Genomic DNA, 17,804 nt, shown 5'->3' with positions numbered 1-17,804 from the left:
CTCAGGACAAATTTGACAACAACATTTGGGGTCCAATTTCTCCTGTTACCCTTGGGAAAACAAAATATTGGGGACTAAATGATCATGTTTGTGGAAAAAATATGATTTTTTATTTTCACGCCCGGGTGTTATAAACTTCTGTGAAGCCCTTGGGGGTTCAAAGTGGTCACCACACATCTAGATAAGTTCCTTAGGGGGTCTAGTTTCCAAAATGGGGTAACTTGTGGGGGGTTTCCACTGTTTAGGCACATCAGACACTCGTCAAACGCGACATGGCGTCCGATCTCAATTCCAGCCAATTTTAGGTTGAAAAAGTCAAACGGAGCTCCTTCCCTTCTGAGCCCTGCCTTGTGCCCAAACAGTGGTTCCCCCCCATATATTGGGTATCAGCGTACTCAGGACACATTTGACAACAACTTTTGGGGTCCAATTTCTCCTGTTACCCTTGGGAAAATAAAAAAATTGTTGCTAAAATATTATTTTTGTGACTAAAAAGTTAAATGTTCATTTTTTCCTTCCACGTTGCTTCTGCTCCTGTGAAGCACCTGAAGGGTTAATAATCTTCTTGAATGTAGTTTTGAGTAGCTTCAGGGGTGCAGTTTTTAGAATGGTGTCACTTTTGGATATTTTCTGCCATATAGACCCCTCAAAGTGACTTCAAATGTGAGGTGGTCCCTAAAAAAAATGGTTTTGTAAGTTTTGTTGTAAAAATTAGAAATCGCTTGTCAAATTTTAACCCTTATAACTTCCTAACAAAAAAAAATGTTGTTTCCCAAATTGTGCTGATGTAAAGTAGACATGTGGGAAATGTTATTTAGTAACTATTTTGTGTCACATATTTCTCTGTTTTAAGGGCATACAAATTCAAAGTTGAAAATTGCAAAATTTTCAAAATTTTTGCCATATTTCTGTTTTTTTCATAAATAAAAACGAACGTTATAGCGAAAATTTTTTACCACTAAAGTGAAGTACAATATGTCACGAGAAAACAATCTCAGAATCGCCTAGATCCGTTGAAGCGTTCCAGAGTTATAACCTCATAAAGGGACAGTGGTCAGAATTGTAAAAATTGGCCCGGTCATGAACGTGCAAACCACCCTTAGGGGTGAAGGGGTTAAAGTTTGCAACAAGCCACCTGGGAGACACACCAAACATGTGGAAGAAGATGCTCTGGTCAGATGAAACCAAAATCGAACTTTTTGGCAACACAGCTCATCACCCTGAACACACCATCCCCACTGTCAAACATGGTGGTGGCAGCATCATGGTTTGCACCTGCTTTTCTTCAGCAAGGACAGGGAAGATGGTTAAAATTGATGGGAAGATGGATGGGGTCAAATACAGGACCATTCTTGAAGAAAACCTGCTGGAGTCTGCAAAAGACATGAGCTGGGATGGAGATTTCTCTTCCAACAAGACAATGACAATGACAATGATCCCAAACATAAAGCAAAATCTACAATGAAATGGTTCACAAATAAACGTATCCAGGTGTTAGAATGGCCAAGTCAAAGTCCAGACCTGAATCCAATTGAGAATCTGTGGAAAGAGCTGAAAACTGATGTTCACAAACGATCTCCATCAAACCTCACTGAGCTCGAGCTGATTGCCAAGGAAGAAAGGGCAAGAATTTCAGTCTCTCGATGTACAAAACTGATAGAGGCAAAAACAAAAGAGAACATTCAGCTCACCCCTGAGATGTAATTCCAAGCACAAGAAGGAGCACGGCTTCCTCACTGCTGCACAGCGTCCAAGGCAATAGGAAAAATAGAAGTGGATCCAGCTCACTCACAGGGCTTATTTAAAAATTAGAACATTTTTATTGGATCCTTAAAAAATTCAAAATGACAAAACAGACATCTCAGATGGCACAGCAATGACGGGATGGTGTGTAATGAGACCATACGCATTTTGAGCAACACGGTAACCAGTGTTCAAGAGCTGTGTTGCTCGAAATGCGTATAGTCTCATTACACACCACCCCCTGTCATTGCTGTGCCATCTGAGATGTCTGTTTTGTCATTTTGAATTTTTTAAGGATCATCCAATAAAAATTTTCTAATTTTTAAATAAGCCCTGTGAGTGAGCTGGATCCACTTCGATTATTCCTAAAACTGACAGAGACATTGTTAGGCGTCGGGTTCAGGTCGCTGCACAGCAGGAATCTCGAGCCTTGCATTCAGCAGTCTCCCATTCCTCTCCGGCCGCACAGGAGGCTGCTCAGCAGACTCGTCAATCCAGGCGCTCTGCTCAGACCAGCTCTGTAGGTTTAGTTGCTGCTGCCACCTCTGGTTCAGCTATAGCAACGCAGACTGGTCAGCAGCGAGCTACTCCAGGGACTAAGTCCTCCTTTCGGTCTACTGAGCATGCCCGTGGGACGATCTCTCATTGGAAATCAGAGGTCACATGCTCAGGTCCTTCTCCAGGTCGGATTGAACCATCAGGAAGGTCAGGAAGGTCCCGGAGGACGCTGCTATAAAAGAGTCGCATGGCCATGCGCTAGTATAGACAAAGATTAGACCATGTGGAGTGAGTGGTGTATGCATGTATGAATGTCTCTGGTGAATGACTCATTGGAAACCCCTATCCTTGGTACGCATGTGTTGTGCAGCCTAGCCTGTCAAGCACCCAGGTCTAGGTGTAGGTAGAGGCTGAGTCAGAGACTAGTATCAGTGCTGGCTCTACACGCCACGGTGCACGTGCTCGACACTTCTCCAAGGTCAGCGTCTATAGTGGTGTCCGCAGGTGCGACGCCACGTGCTCAGAAGGTCTAGAGGGAGTCTGACCCCGTGTCCTTGGGGCAGAGTTCCGTGACCACATTCTGAGCGCCCCCTTGCCGAGCTCTGTGAGTGCTAACAGACTCCGTCATTTAAGTTTCATGGTACTGCGGCTCTGTGATGTAACAGAGACCGCTCCTGTTCACACCGGGGGACGTTAACCCGCATATGACCTTTGTATACCACTATATACATCCGCTATACTAAGCAGCAGTTTACCACCTCTGCACGGTGGACCCCGGGCTGGGAACACACCTAATATCATTATATTATTTGGTGCATTCCGCCAGCCCGTAAGCGACTTGCAGCTGTAATCGCAACAAAATATTAAGTTAAAGCGGCCGAATAATATTGCACGCCCCACTTTTCAGTTTTTGAATTTCCACAAAAATTTAAAATAACCAATAAATTTCATTCAACTTCACAATTGTGTCCCACTTGTTGTTGATTGTTCACCAAACATTTACATTTGGCATCTTTATGTTTGAATCATGATATGTGGGAAAAGGTTGAAAAGTTCCAGGGGGCCGAATACTTTTACAAGGCACTGTATATATGTTCTTATTAGTAGAGTATAAGGAGTAACTATAAGCCAGATGACACACTCAGGTGAGATCAATCCCAAGGTTTGAGAGAGCATACAGCAACAAGTAACACAATAATAAGTAATAAAAAGGGGCAGAGCTTAGCGGAGGTTGGAAGGATGGCCCTGTAACGGATGGCAGGACCCCGACGCACGTTTTGCCCTGATAAAGCGGTGTCTTGAACACGCAAAAGTTGCATCGGGGTCCTGCCATCGGGTACAGGGTCACCCTTCCGCCTTGATACTGTATTTTGTAAACCTTTTTTCCTTAATGTGATATTTAATAAAATTTATGTTTGATTTTACTCTATTCACCTGCTATATTATTTATTATATAATCCTCTTGTCTGTTAAAAAAAAAAAATTGTGACATTTTCCGTTACCCGTGGTGTCTCCATTTTTCGTGATCTTGGGTTGAGTGATTGCTGATTTTTTGCGTGCCAAGCTGATGTTTTTAATGATACCATTTTGGTGCAGATATGATCTTTTGATCGCATGTTATTGCATTTTAATGCAATGTTGCAGTGACCAAACAAACTTAATTCTGGCGTTTTGACTTTTTTTCACATTACGCCATTTAGCGATCGGGTTAATTCTTTTTTTATATTGTTAGACTGGGCGATTCTGAATGTGGCAATATTAAATATGTGTATGGTTGAATTTTTTTATTGCTTTATTTTGAATGGGGCGAAAGGGGGGTGATTTGATCTTTTATATTTTTTTTATTTTTTTTATATTTTTAAAAACATTTTTTTTTTACTTTTGGCATGCTTCAATAATCTCCATGGGAAACTAGAAGCTGCCATAATCCGATTGGCTCTGCTACATACAGACGATGATCAGATCACCTGTATGTAGCAGAAATGCTCACTTGCTATGCTTTCTTATCTATGTTACTTGCTATCTCCGGCAGTAACAACCATAGATGTCTGCTGGAGAACTCTAGTTGTCATGCCAACCCATTGATGACAAGCGATCACGTGACTGGGTCACCGATGGGCAGGATTTCCGGCGTGCTCACCAGAAGCACAAGTTAAAGGGAATCTGTCACCCCATTTTTCGAGTATCAGCCGCCGGCACCGCCATCAGGGGCTTATCTACAGCATTCTGTAATGCTGTAGATAAGCCATTGATGTAACCTGAAAGATAAGAAAAATGAGTTATACTCACCCACGGTCGGTCCAGGTCCGGTTTTGGTCTGATGGGTGTCGCGGTCCGGTCCGGTGCCTCCCATCTTCTAACGGTGACGTCCTCTTCTTTGCTGCCTGTCGTGCCTCCTGCACAGGCACAATGCTCTGCCCTGTTGAGGGCAGAGCAGAGTCCTGCAGTGTGCAGGCGCCTGGAGAGGTCCGACGCCTGCATACTGCAGTTTTCTGCTCTGCCCTCAACAGGGCAGAGCAGTGCACCTGCGCTGGAGCCACGACAGTCAGCAAAGAAGAGGACGTCATCATTAGAAGATGGGAGGCGCCAGACCGCCCCCTGGTGAGTATAATATAATTCATTTTTCTTATCTTTACCTTCAAGAAGAACCTGAAGACCCACCTGTTCCGACAAGCCTACAGCCTGCAATGATCCTCGGTCTACTGAACCACCGCACAACTAGCTCTACCCCCTCCTAGTGTATCCTCACCCATCCCTGTAGACTGAGCCCTCGCGGGCAGGGTCCTCTCTCCTTCTGTACTTGTGTTTCCCTTGTCTTGCACATTTTTATTGTACTTGTCTATATTTCCCCTTTTCCCTGTAAAGCGCCATGGAATAAATGGCGCTATATAAATGTATAATAATAATAATAATCTTTCAGGTTACATCGGGGGCTTATCTACAGCACTACAGAATGCTGTAGATAATCCCCTGATGGCGGTGCCGGCAGCTGATACTCGAAAAATGGGGTGAGAGATTCCCTTTCAATACCGCTGTCAGAAATTGACAGCTGCATTTAAATAGTGAACAGTCGCCGGTGGATCGCAATTTTACCCGCTGCTGTTGTGGGCACAAGTCAGCTGTATATATCGTATAAAACATGCGCCGCAGCTGCATGTGTAACGGCTCTTTCACTGTCACAACACATGCATGGAGAGCCTGTTTGTTGGGCTCTTCATGCATGTGTTGTGACAGTGAAATAGATGCAACACATGCAGCTGCAGTGACGGACAGCTGATCAGCAGTAGCAGACCAGGTATCCAGGATCCCTCTGCAGCTTATTCGGTAAGCGCTATAGCTTGCCGAATAAGGAAGGAGCTGAACAAATTCGCTCATCTATACTCACCACTACAGAAATGCCAAACATATGGGTGCTAAATGTGGTTTAGACACACTGGGGCTCAGAAGGGAGGGTGGGCATTTGGATTTGGGAATGGAGAATTTGCTGAGTTTCTTTTGGAGGGTGAGGAGCCAATTCGCTTTTCCAGAGCCTTTGTACTACCAGTAACATGGAAGCCCCTATATTTCCATTAACAGATGACTGACTTGAGCGAGGGCTTGCTTTTTGTGGATTGAGTTGCAGCTTTTATTGGGAACATTTTACATAATATTTATGATCACATTTATCCGGCGCTCTATGCTGAGCACTTACATTGGGTTTTACATCTAAATCTCTGAGTGACATGACAGATGAAACCCCCTATGGATCCATTCAGTATAACGAGGCAGCAGAGTTACTCTGGACTCCGTCTAGCCTCTATTCAGCAGTGTCCTTCTTTTCAGAAGTGCACAAAACTGTGGCCGACAGCACTTTTATGCAATCCTAAACCGAAGAACACTGCCGTATCACAGATCCTATGGCGTTCACAGTGCCTCCATCTGCCTCATTATAGGGAATCTTCCTCCAGAGGTTCCGTCTGAATCACGTATTTCAGAGATTTACACGGAACCCCCAATGTAAGCACTCAGCGCAGAGCGCAGGATAAATGTGCACCAAGCCTTATTGCCATCTTTGGGAGGCAGAATGAAAAAATCAACAGCAGGTGAAGAATTGGTTTTATTTATTTTTCACGCCGTTCCTCGTGCGGCATAAGTGATTAGATAACTTTATACTTTGGGTCAGTGTGATTGCAGCGATACAAGAGTTATGTCGGGTTTTTATGTTTGGCTTCTATCACATACTAAAAGACGGTTTCTATTGTGAAAACTAGTTTTTGCATCAACACATTTTGAGAGGTATAACTTTTCCATATTTCGGCCAACAGAATCATGTGATGGCTTGTTTTTTGCGAGACGAGCTGACATTTTTATTGTTACCATTATGGCGCACATAACATTTTTTGATCGCTTTTTATTTCTATTTTTGGGAAACAGAATTAACAAAAACCAGCAATTCAGTAATTGTTTTTTGTTTTGTTTTTTTTAATATCGGTCCGCGTGTGGTAAAATTGTTAAGACAGCTTGACAGTATGATTACAGTGATACCCAATTTATATCTTTTTTATGTTTTGGCGCTTTTACACAATAAAAACTATTTTATAGAAAAAAATAATTATTTTTGCATCACTTTATTCTGAGAGCTATAACTTTTTTATTTTTCTGCTGATGGACCTGTACGATGGCTTGTTTTTTTTTCGGGGCAAGATGATGTTTTCAGCGGTATAATATTTATTTACATTTGTCTTTTTGACCGCGTTTTATTGCACTTTATGTTCGGCCGTATGATGATAAAGCATTGCTTTTTGTCTGGTTAATTTTTTTTATTACGGTGTTAACTAGTGGGACAGTTTTATAGAGCGGGTCGTTACCAATGCAGCAATACCACATATGTGTACTTTTATTGTATTTTTTAATTTTTTATTTACATAAATAAATGTATTTATTGGAAAAATATATATTTTTTTTTTATTTTGGGATTTTAAAAAAAAATATTTTTACACTTTAAAAAAAAAAAAAAAAAAAAAAATATATATATATATATATATATATATATATATATATATATCTTGAGGCTGGGGGTCTCCATGGAGACCATCAGGACAACACCTGACAGCTGAGCCCCAATGCAGAGCCAGGGGCGTGGTTTCAGTCACGGGGCGGCTGAATCAGTGCAGGTGCCGACCAGCATTATAGCACTATTAACCTGCAGATTAACCCCAGATCTGCAGATTAATAGCATTTTTTCTGGTGACAGGTTCCCTTTAATTACCTTTGTGATGAACCCGCACCTCGCCACCCCGCCTGACGTCACTATTACGTCTGAGAGATCATGCAGTACGGTATCCGCACATGCACCAACGTGACGTTCCGCACCCCCTGGGGACAAGTAAGGTCAGCTTGGCACAGTTTTACACAGACACCCCTTGTCTACAGAGGCCCAGTGTATGAAAGAAAGTGGCCCATGCAGCCGCTGATGTGGCACCACACTCGCTCACAACTCTGACAGGCTGAGAGGTCCCTTTCACTAGCAACAGTGAAACAGAGCGCTGCCAGCCTGGTAGGACTACCACCGGTTCCTTATTAGACATAAGCCCGGTCCATTAACGGGATTATATGGAGCAAGAAACCTTCCTCGGTAGCATATGAAGTTAAAAACCGAGAACATGCACATGTGGATTTGTGGACAGAGATAAAAGAGCAGCCCAAAGTTAAATTATATATTTCATCGCCTAAAGGGCACACAAGATAACGCACTGCATACACAATAGTTATACATAAACATTGGTCAGATATGCAAATATAGGAGGTAGTTCAAAAGCATAAGCAGATGATACATAGTCAGTTACCAGCTTGCTGTTCGGCCATTGGATGTTGGCAACCACATGGGAGGTGTGGTACCAGTTATTTCTTGTTTCTTCCAACATGCTGCACGGAGGACTAGTGGTAATCTCCTATTGCAACCATGTAGTCTCCCATATTTATGTGCTCTGCATAACTTTGCTCCACCACTGATTGGCTGCTTTTGCTTAAGCAAGTTATTCACAAAAAGCTGTCAATCAGGTGTGTAGGCTGGGTGATACAGAGCTCAGCTTTCAGTGAACTGATTGATCTGCAGCAGATAAAACAGTGGTCTTATAAAACTACAGTAAACAGCTCAGTAAGTGAAATGGCCTTGGAATCTGGGTCTCTGTCTCTACACAATGCTGTTCTCAGATGGGGTAGCATAAACCTGGTGGCAGATTCACTTTAATAGGTCGTTTGCATAAAGCAACAGAAACTATTTACTTAAGAGTGATAGTTTCAACATTGAATATAAACAAAGAAAAATAGAAGAATGAAGCAACAAATTTCTAAAAATACTATAGGGGCACAGAGATTCACCACTAGCACTGAGACAGCCTCATTGTGTTTGTTCTTCGATCACAGCATACCATGGGATGCATCCTTATAATTATATTAACAAAAGTAATCACCTTGATTTGTAGTTTGTCCTTTTCCTCCTTGAAGACACTGAGTGTGGCTCTTGACCTACTGAGCTCCTTGTCTGCAAGCCCCAGTTTGACCCTTAATGTTGCATTATTCTCCTGGAATTGTGTAATTTCAGACTGTAAAACCTTATCATCAACAGAACTCTATATGAAAAGAGTGTGTTATTAGTGCCAATAGCCTTTATATACTGATTTCACTGCTTATTGAACTACTGCTTAAATTCAAGCACAAGGCCTCATTCAGACTTGCACACTAAGATTCCAAGTTGAACAAAAGCTAAGGCCGCTTTTAGGCAGTTATAATGTGTGTGCTTTCTATCACCTTTATTATGAACACAACAACCGAATCTCCTAGAAGCCTTTAATGCACTAAAGTTAGGTAGATATGGCTTTTGTGAACTTAGGCTAGTTTCACACTTGCTTTTTTTTGCAGCGCGTTTTTCCCGCAAAAAAACGCATTAAAAAAACGCATACAAAAGCATACAACTGCTGCGTTTTTTTCAAGCATTTTTATGAGCATGCATGAAAAAAACGCAGCGTTTTTATGCGTTTGTAAGCGTTTTTAGTGCGTTTTTACCGCGTTTGCGTTTTTTTCCAACATTAGGTGGCCCCTCACACTAACCCAAACCAAGACTTTACTAACCCTAACCCTGACCCTGACCCTAACCCTAACCCTAACCCTAACTAACCCTAACCCTAACCCTAACTAACCCTAACCCTAACCCTGACCCTAACCCTAACCCTAACCCTAACTAACCCTAACCCTAACCCTGACCCTAACCCTAACCCTAACCCTAACTAACCCTAACCCTAACCCTAACCCTGACCCTAACCCTGACCCTAACCCTTAACCAAACCATACTTAACCATAACCCTGACCCTAACCCTAACCCTAACCCTGACCCTAACCCTTAACCAAACCATACTTAACCCTAACCCTGACCCTAACCCTAACCCTAACCCTAACCCTAACCCTGACCCTAACCCTTAACCAAACCATACTTAACCCTAACCCTGACCCTAACCCCAACCCTAACCCTGACCCTGACCCTAACCCTAACCCTAAACCCCTTTAACTAACCCTAACTCTAACCCAAACCCCTAAATTCCATGGTTAAAAAACGCTTGTGCAAAAAAACGCATACATAAGCATGCCAATGCGCACATATGCGCACCCATAGGCTATAATGGCCATTTTTAGCGCAAAACGTGCGCATATGTGCGCATGCGCTTTTTTGCAGGGCCAAAAAATGCAACATGCTGCGTCTGGAAAATACCAACGCATACCCCAAAAAAACGCAGCGCATGAAAATCGCATACATGCGCATGGCAGCGCGCAGGTATGCGCACCCATGTTAAATATAGGGGAAAAAACGCATGCGCAGGTTAGCGTTTTTTTCCAGCGCTAAAAAACGCAAATGTGAAACCAGCCTTAGCCTACCATATACACTTGCACACCATTTCTTTAACTGTTTAATACTGCCCTTTCCTATACAGAAGTATACTTTTTTTCCAATGGGTCCTTATGGTGGAAGGATGCCTTGGCATCCATCCTAACTGTAGCCACTGTTGGGCGCATATCAACTGAGCATATGCACCTGACAATGGCCACAAATGTAATGTGTATCTAGCCAACTCATGAACCACAGTTGTGGCTATTGTATCTGGAATATGAGCACAAAATAAAATTCAAATTATAGCCATCTGAAAGTTGTCTAAAGATTGTTAAGTCAATATTGCGACAGTATGTTGACCATACTAGGATTAAATGGGATTTACTCCTAGACTTGGCTTAAAATGATAAGTATTTTCTTTCAATTTGCAGTTACTAAAACAGGTACTTAAATGGGTTGTCTCTCCTTGCTGTGTCACCTCACCTCCAGCTCCATTGCAGGCTACTTCCTTAATCAGGGAGTGCTGCAGAATTTCTTGACTGAGTGCAGTTCCTAAGCTACTGTGTGTTCAAGAGCTGTCCTATAGAACTCAATAGAGCTGATGACCAGTGACTTGGCAAGGGCCTAACATGCATGAGACAGAATGTGTGTGTAAGGGGTTGTAAAGTCCAGCATCTCTTGCTAACAAGTCCCCGAACAGAATAATGCTGAACAGAGAGGATGTTGAGGGATCAAAAGGTACGGTCTGTCCTGGAAGCGAGCTTAGTGACAGGGAGAGAAGGACAGGGACAGAGGAGGAGTTGAACATTGTGAGACCTGATGTTGATGCTGGGAAGAATACGAATATGCTGTGTACCAGAATCCGTAAAGTTACCTGTTTGAAAGTTGAATTGGACTGTGGCTCATTTTGTACTAAACCGGACCTAGGAAGCCTTCAGAAACGTAATGAGGACCCTGATAGTGCCGGTGAAGGAGCTACAGGTATGCAGAGCTATGGACATTATGTGTTAGGAGGGCAGCGCGCGCTAACGCAAATGCTTTCAACCATGACTACCGCCCTGTTCTTCCCTTACATGTGCTCCAGTGATCTCAGCCATCCTCAGTGGAAATTAGATGTGAGATACTGTGCAAGCAAGATAACCTACCGCTCCTGCTTCACAGTGGTGGCCATACCTCTCGATATTGTATTGCCACAAATAATTTTTAATAAAAAATTATGTAGAACATGGATTGCACACTAAAGACTTTTACATGAATTTAGCAGCTGAATAAAAAAGAATACTTAAAGAGAACCAGTCAGCATATTTTTACGTTTGGAAGTAGTGGTATGGCTGTATTATAGGTGCTTGTCCTCCAATAAAAATGGTACTCTTTTATCGCAGATGTCTCAGTCATGAGGAATATAGCATGGAAGCAATATGTAAATCAGACTGAAAGTGCACTGGGGGGGTGTAAATCTACTGATACGCTTCTTCCACATGACACACCCCCAGTGCATTCTCCCAGCCTGATTTCCATATCCTTCTAAACTACAGTACTCATGAGTCATGACTTAAACATTCATACTCTACAAAAACAGGTATAATTTTTATTGGAGAACAAGAGCCCACACAGCCATACCACCGCTTCCATATGTAAAAATCTGCTGGCCATTTCAGTTTACCAGAATAAAAAATTATAAATTATACTCAAAACCTCATAGATTTAATAACCATACAGTGGCATGTAAAAGTTTTGTCAAAATCACTGGTATTGTGAACAGTTAAGAAACTTGAAGGTGAAATCACCTCTGAAAGACATGAAGATTACACATTTCCTTTGCTCTTTTAGGCAAGAAATAAATAAAAAATTCCTTTTCGCCCCCACTGGGGGATGGTGTTTTTTGTCCTTTCTCATTCTCGAGTCCTCTACCAGAGGCCTGGGAGTTTGAGGGTTCTGCGCAGGATCTTAGTTGTTCCCAGCATTGCGCTTTTCTGGACAGAGACTTCAGATATTGCTCCTGGGATCTGTTGTAGCCTTTTTCCCAACTTAGGGATCATTGCTCCAAGTGCTCCTATCACCACTGGAATCACTGTTGCCTTCACCTTCCTCATCTTCTCCAGTTCTCCTTTGAGGCCGTGGTATTTCACCAGCTTCTCATATTACTTCTTTATGATGTTGCTGTCACTTGGCACTGCCACAGCTATTATCATTGCTGTCTTCTGATCCTTGTCTACTATCAGAATGTCTGGTTGGTTAGCCAACACCTGCTTAGCCATCTGGATCTTGAAGTCCCACAAGATTTTCTCTGGGGTCTCCGGACTTAGGGGGACTTAGCCCATATGCTGTGGAGATGTTCCTGAATACAATTTCCACTACTTGGTTGTGGCGTTCGGTATACTCTGTTCCTGCTTGCATTTTGCATCCTGCCACTATGTGTTGGACTGTTTCTGAGGTTTCTTTTGCATTGTCTGCACCGTGGGTCTTGTGTTGTGTGGTAGATTCATGCTTCTTTGAATCTGGTACTCAGTGCTTGCTCTTGTACCGCTATCATTAGTGCCTCTGTGCTGTCTCGGAGTCCAGCTTTCTCCAGCCATTGGTAAGATTTCTCCATGTCAGCCACCTCCATTATCTGTCGATGTTACATCCCACGTAGCGGCTTGTCTTGCCATGGCGCTTCATGTTCCCGTTCTTCCTTCCAGATCTATTGTTGTTGCTGCCTTAGGCTTTCTCTCAGCATCTCATCTTTTGGTGCCATTTTTCTGATGTATTTCTGGATACTCCTTGTTTCATCCGTGATGGTGACTTGGGTGCTTATCAAGCCTCAACCACCCTCCTTTCTATTGGTATACAATTTTGATATATATCCAAACTATTGGACCTAAATAAATGACACTTCCAATCAACTATGACATCAAACAAGACTCAGGAAGTATATAGCCATAAAATAGATAGCTTTTATTAAAGTATAGTGACAAAACATTTAAAGGGAATCTGTCACCTACCCTTTGGCGGGCGATGAAAACGAGGTCGGTCCGGTCCGATGGGCGGTGCTCCCGATGTGTGCCGCCTCCCCATCCTTGCCCGTCATCCGCAGGTTATTGCTGAATTGGAGTAGGTGTACGCCATTTTTTGCGCTTGCGCTAAGCATTCATAGCTAGCGCACGAGCAGTATGCTTTGCCCAACTGCGGGCAAAGCCGAAAAGCCGGACTGCGCATGCACCAGTTAGCTAAGCCCCGGAAGTATTTTGCTGTGTTCAGGGGCTTAATTAACTGGCGCATGCGCAGTCCAACTTTTCGGCTTTGCCCGCAGTTGGGCAAAGCATACTGCGCATGCGCTAGCTATGAATGGTTAGCGCACACGCAAAAAAGGGCGTACACCTACTCCAATTCAGCAATAACCTGTCGATGGCGGGCAAGGATGGGGAGGCGGCACAAATCGGGAACACCGCCCATCGGACCGGACCGACCTCATTTTCATCGCCCGCCATAGGGAAGGTGACAGATTCCCTTTAAAATACATAAAAGGAGATATATGTCCAATATGCTTACACAAGGTACGTATGCAAATATAAATATTCATATGTATATTAAACGCCTAAACATATATCAAAAAGCATATAAAATTGCCCATGTATTAAAGAGGCATATAAGCACAATATCCAGACAAGTGTCTATTATGAAGAAACACAGATGTGCCTAATATGTACTCTGCAAAATAAGCCCTAAATGTAAAAATACAAATAGTAAGTATTGATGAAAAAATCTGAGAAGAGAAATTTGCAAGATAGTGTGCATAACCTCAATAATTATAAAGTGAGCCAGTGCCCATTATAAATATATGTAGCATGTGATAGACACAAAAAATACATACAAATCAGTTCATACATAGGGCTAATACATATTGCAAAGGTCAAAAATAGCAAATAGGGATATGACCAAAATGGCTCTGTAACTATCATGTCACGTACCGCAAAGCAGTCACAAAAAAGACCCATGCTGGTCAGGTCACCGCTGCTACCATAGAAATTGCAGAGTAAAACAGAAGGAAAGCATACAACCTTGTGAAGACAGGTTCCCCGACACACATTTCGCGTTAGCTTCGTCTTGGGGGGGTCTCGGAGTCCAACTTTCTCCAGCCATTGGTAAGATTTCTCCATGTCAGCCACCTCCATTATCTGTTGATGTTACATCCCATGTAGCGACTTGTCTTGCCATGGCGCTTCATATTCCCGTTCTTCCTTCCAGATCTATTGTTGTTGCTGCCTTAGGCTTTTTCTCAGCATCTCATCTTTTGGTGTCATTTTTCTGATGTATTTCTGGATACTCCTTGTTTCATCCGTGATGGTGGCTTGGGTGCTTATCAAGCCTCAACCACCCTCCTTTCTATTGGTATACACTTTTGGGTGATAGACTTAGGGTGGAGACCTCCATGCATTGTGAGGAGCTTTCGTGTCTTCACATCTGCAGCTTGCACCTCTTCTTTTGGCCAACACACTATGCCAGCAGGATATCTGATAACTAGTAGGGCATATATATTGATGGCCCGGATATTATTCTTCCCATTGAGCTAGCGCTTCAAGACTTGTCTTACCCTTTGATGATATTTGAATGTTGCTGGTTTCATTGCCTCCTCATTATGGTTACCGTATCACTGTGGGATGCTGAGGTAACTTGTAGCAAGTCTGTATATCCGCTATGTGCCCTACTGGTAAATCCACTCCATCAGTCTTGACTACCTTGCCTCTCCTTATTACCAACCGGCTGCACTTCTCCAGTCCAAAGGACATCCCAATTTCTTTGCTGTAGATCCTTGTCAGGTGGATCAATGAATTGCTGTCTTGTTCGTTTTTTGCATACAGCTTGATGTCATCCATGTAAAGGAGGTGGCTGATGGTGCGTCTACTCTGGAACTTGTAGCCATAGCCAGACTTTGTCATTATCTAGCTGAGGGGGTTCAAGCCTATGCAGAACAGCAATGGGGACAGTGCATCACCTTGGTATATGCCACATTTGAGGGTCACTTGTGCTAGCTGTCTTGAGTTGACTTCCAATGTTGTTCTCCATAGCCCCATTAAGTTTCTGAGGAAGTTTCTTAATTTCCTGTTGACATTGTAGAGAGCCAAGCATTCACAGATCCATGTGTGTGGCATTGAGTCATAGGTGGCTGAAGCTAGCAGACATTTCATTTCATATATATTTAGCTCTGGCTGGGATAGCACGCGTGCGGGCTCACGCGTGCAACAGATATTAAGTGCAACAGGATCAAGTGTTTTGCAGTTAGACAATGCAGTTGGACAGGGCAGGAGACAGGTAAGGTGCATAAGTTTTTCATGCATGCTTGCTTCTTGGTCAGTCGTACTACATATGCATTGATCATATCAACCTGCTGCTTATTTGTCTTCACTTCTGCTTTTTAACAACTCGCCTGCCATTTTACACATTCTGTGCACTCTCTGCATATCCACCCCTCCCTTTTCCCCTCTCCCATGTATAACTCTGAGGCTCTATTGACATTTCTTACCCACACCAAACCATCCAAAACCTCCAAGCAGCACTCAAAACATTCATACAAATCATCCCACCACCTGCTTTTTCTGTTTTTTCTCTTTTTACTAGTTGCAGGTGACATCTCCCCCAACCCTGGGCCTCCCTCCACCAGCATACGTTACTCTCCTCCAGCTGCATATAGAAACCCTGCTAATCTTATTAACATTCAGTGCATGCCTTCTCCTATCACTTTCCAATGTGCTCTCTGGAATGCACGGTCTGTATGTAACAAAATGACTTACATTCACGATCTTTTTCTCTCTAATTCCCTTCACCTTCTGGCTATTACAGAAACCTGGATCCAGCATTCAGACACCACCGCTGCTGCCGCTCTCTCATTTGGTGGGCTGAAATTTTCACATACCACCAGACCTGAGAACAGACAGGGTGGAGGTGTTGGTTTGCTCCTTTCATCACAATGTGCTTTCCAGGTCATCCCCCCGGTTCCCTCACTTACATTTCCTTCCTTTGAAGTCCACGCCGTCAGACTCTTTAAGCCCTTCTCCTTACGAGTGGCGGTTGTTTATCGCCCTCCAGGCTCCTCCCGCCAGTTTCTAGACCACTTCTCCACCTGGCTTACTCACTTTCTATCCTGTGACATCCCCACCCTCATCATGGGAGACTTTAACATCCCCATCAATGATCCGCTCTCCCAGTCTGCCTCTCATCTTCTTTCTCTATCTTCTTCATTCGGCCTCTCACAGTTTACTAATTCTCCTACACATGAGGACGGGAATACTCTGGACCTGGTTTTCTCCCGTCCCGGCTCACTGCACGACTTTACTAACTCACCTCTCCCGCTCTCGGACCACAACCTTCTTTCCTTCTCAGTCAAGAATTGTCTCCTCACCCGGGACACCCCCACTTACCACACTTATCGGAATACACGTACCATTAATACCCAACAGCTTATGGACAATCTCCACACATCTTTAGCCCCCATCTCCTCCCTCTGCTGTCCAGACATAGCATTGTCACACTTCAATAATACACTGAAGAATGCCCTAGATGAAGCAGCACCTTCTATACGCAGAAAGACCCGACACAGACAACGGCAGCCCTGTGGAGAAAATCTCTCATAGCAGAAGACTTCACCCACTATAGGTTCATGCTCAAAACCTATAACTCTGCCCTTCATCTGGCCAAACAATCCTACTTCACCGCCCTCATCACCTCACAATCCAACAACCCAAGACGACTTTTTGAAACCTTAAACTCCCTCCTGAAACCTAAAGTACAGGCCCCCATCACCAACCTCAGTGGTGAGGATCTGGCCACTTATTTCCTAGAAAAAATCAACCACATCCATCAGGATATCTCAGCCCAATCTCCTCAGTGCCTGGATCCCCTTCCCTGCCGCACCTCAAGCTCACTAGACATCTTTGAGCCTGTTTCAGAAGAAGAAGTTTCCAAGCTCCTCGCTTCTGCTTGGCCTACAACCTGCAACAGTGACCCCATTCCTTCACAGCTCCTGCAGTCTCTCTCACCAGTGGTCACCACTCACCTGACTAAAATATTTAACCTCTCTCTTTCTTCAGGTATATTTCCCTCCTCATTTAAACATGCCATCATAACCCCTTTACTTAAAAAGCCATCCCTGGACCAGAACTGCACTGCTAACTACAGACCTGTCTCTAACCTTTCCTTCATCTCTAAACTCCTGGAACGCTTGGTCCACTCCTGTCTAATCCGCTATCTCTCGGATAACTCTCTTCTCGACCCCTTACAATCTGGTTTCCGCTCTTTACACTCTACTGAAACTGCCCTCACTAAAGTCTCTAATGATCTAATAACAGCTAAATTGAAAGGTCATTGCTCCCTGCTGATTCTCCTGGATCTCTCTGCCGCATTTGACACTGTGGATCACCAGCTCCTCCTCACTATGCTCCGCTCTATAGGCCTCAAGGACACAGCCCTCTCCTGGTTCTCCTCCTACCTCTCTGACCGCTCCTTCACTGTATCTTTTTCCGGCTCCTCTTCCTCTCCTCGTCCCCTTACTATCGGGGTCCCGCAGGGCTCAGTCCTAGGCCCCCTCCTCTTCTCTTTATACACTGCCCCTATTGGACAAACAATCAGCAGATTTGGGTTCCAGTATCATCTCTATGCTGATGACACCCAATTATACACTTCTTCCCCTGACATCACCCCTACCCTAATTCAAAATACCAAGGAT

At 43.6% G+C, this 17,804-nt stretch overlaps 1 protein-coding gene across 3 annotated transcripts in view; it reads right to left on the bottom strand.

The window, feature by feature from the left end:
- The window catches only part of USHBP1 (USH1 protein network component harmonin binding protein 1), a 174,306-nt gene that overhangs the window by 86,694 nt on the left and 69,808 nt on the right, over positions 1–17,804 (bottom strand). For 2 of the 3 annotated variants that reach the window (XM_073547902.1, XM_073547893.1), the window contains exon 5: positions 8,694–8,852. In XM_073547902.1, the coding sequence (XP_073404003.1) occupies positions 8,694–8,852 (159 nt within the window). The remainder of the gene's footprint in view (positions 1–8,693; positions 8,853–17,804) is intronic. The other variant, XM_073547912.1, reaches the window with a different exon arrangement.

Source organism: Dendrobates tinctorius, unplaced genomic scaffold (genome assembly GCF_039654945.1).
Source record: "Dendrobates tinctorius isolate UK_male_01 unplaced genomic scaffold, ASM3965494v1 ptg000011l, whole genome shotgun sequence".
NCBI lineage: Eukaryota > Metazoa > Chordata > Amphibia > Anura > Dendrobatidae > Dendrobates > Dendrobates tinctorius.
The sequence above is the reverse complement of the archived record's forward strand: the minus strand, read 5'-3'. Positions and strand labels throughout refer to the sequence as shown.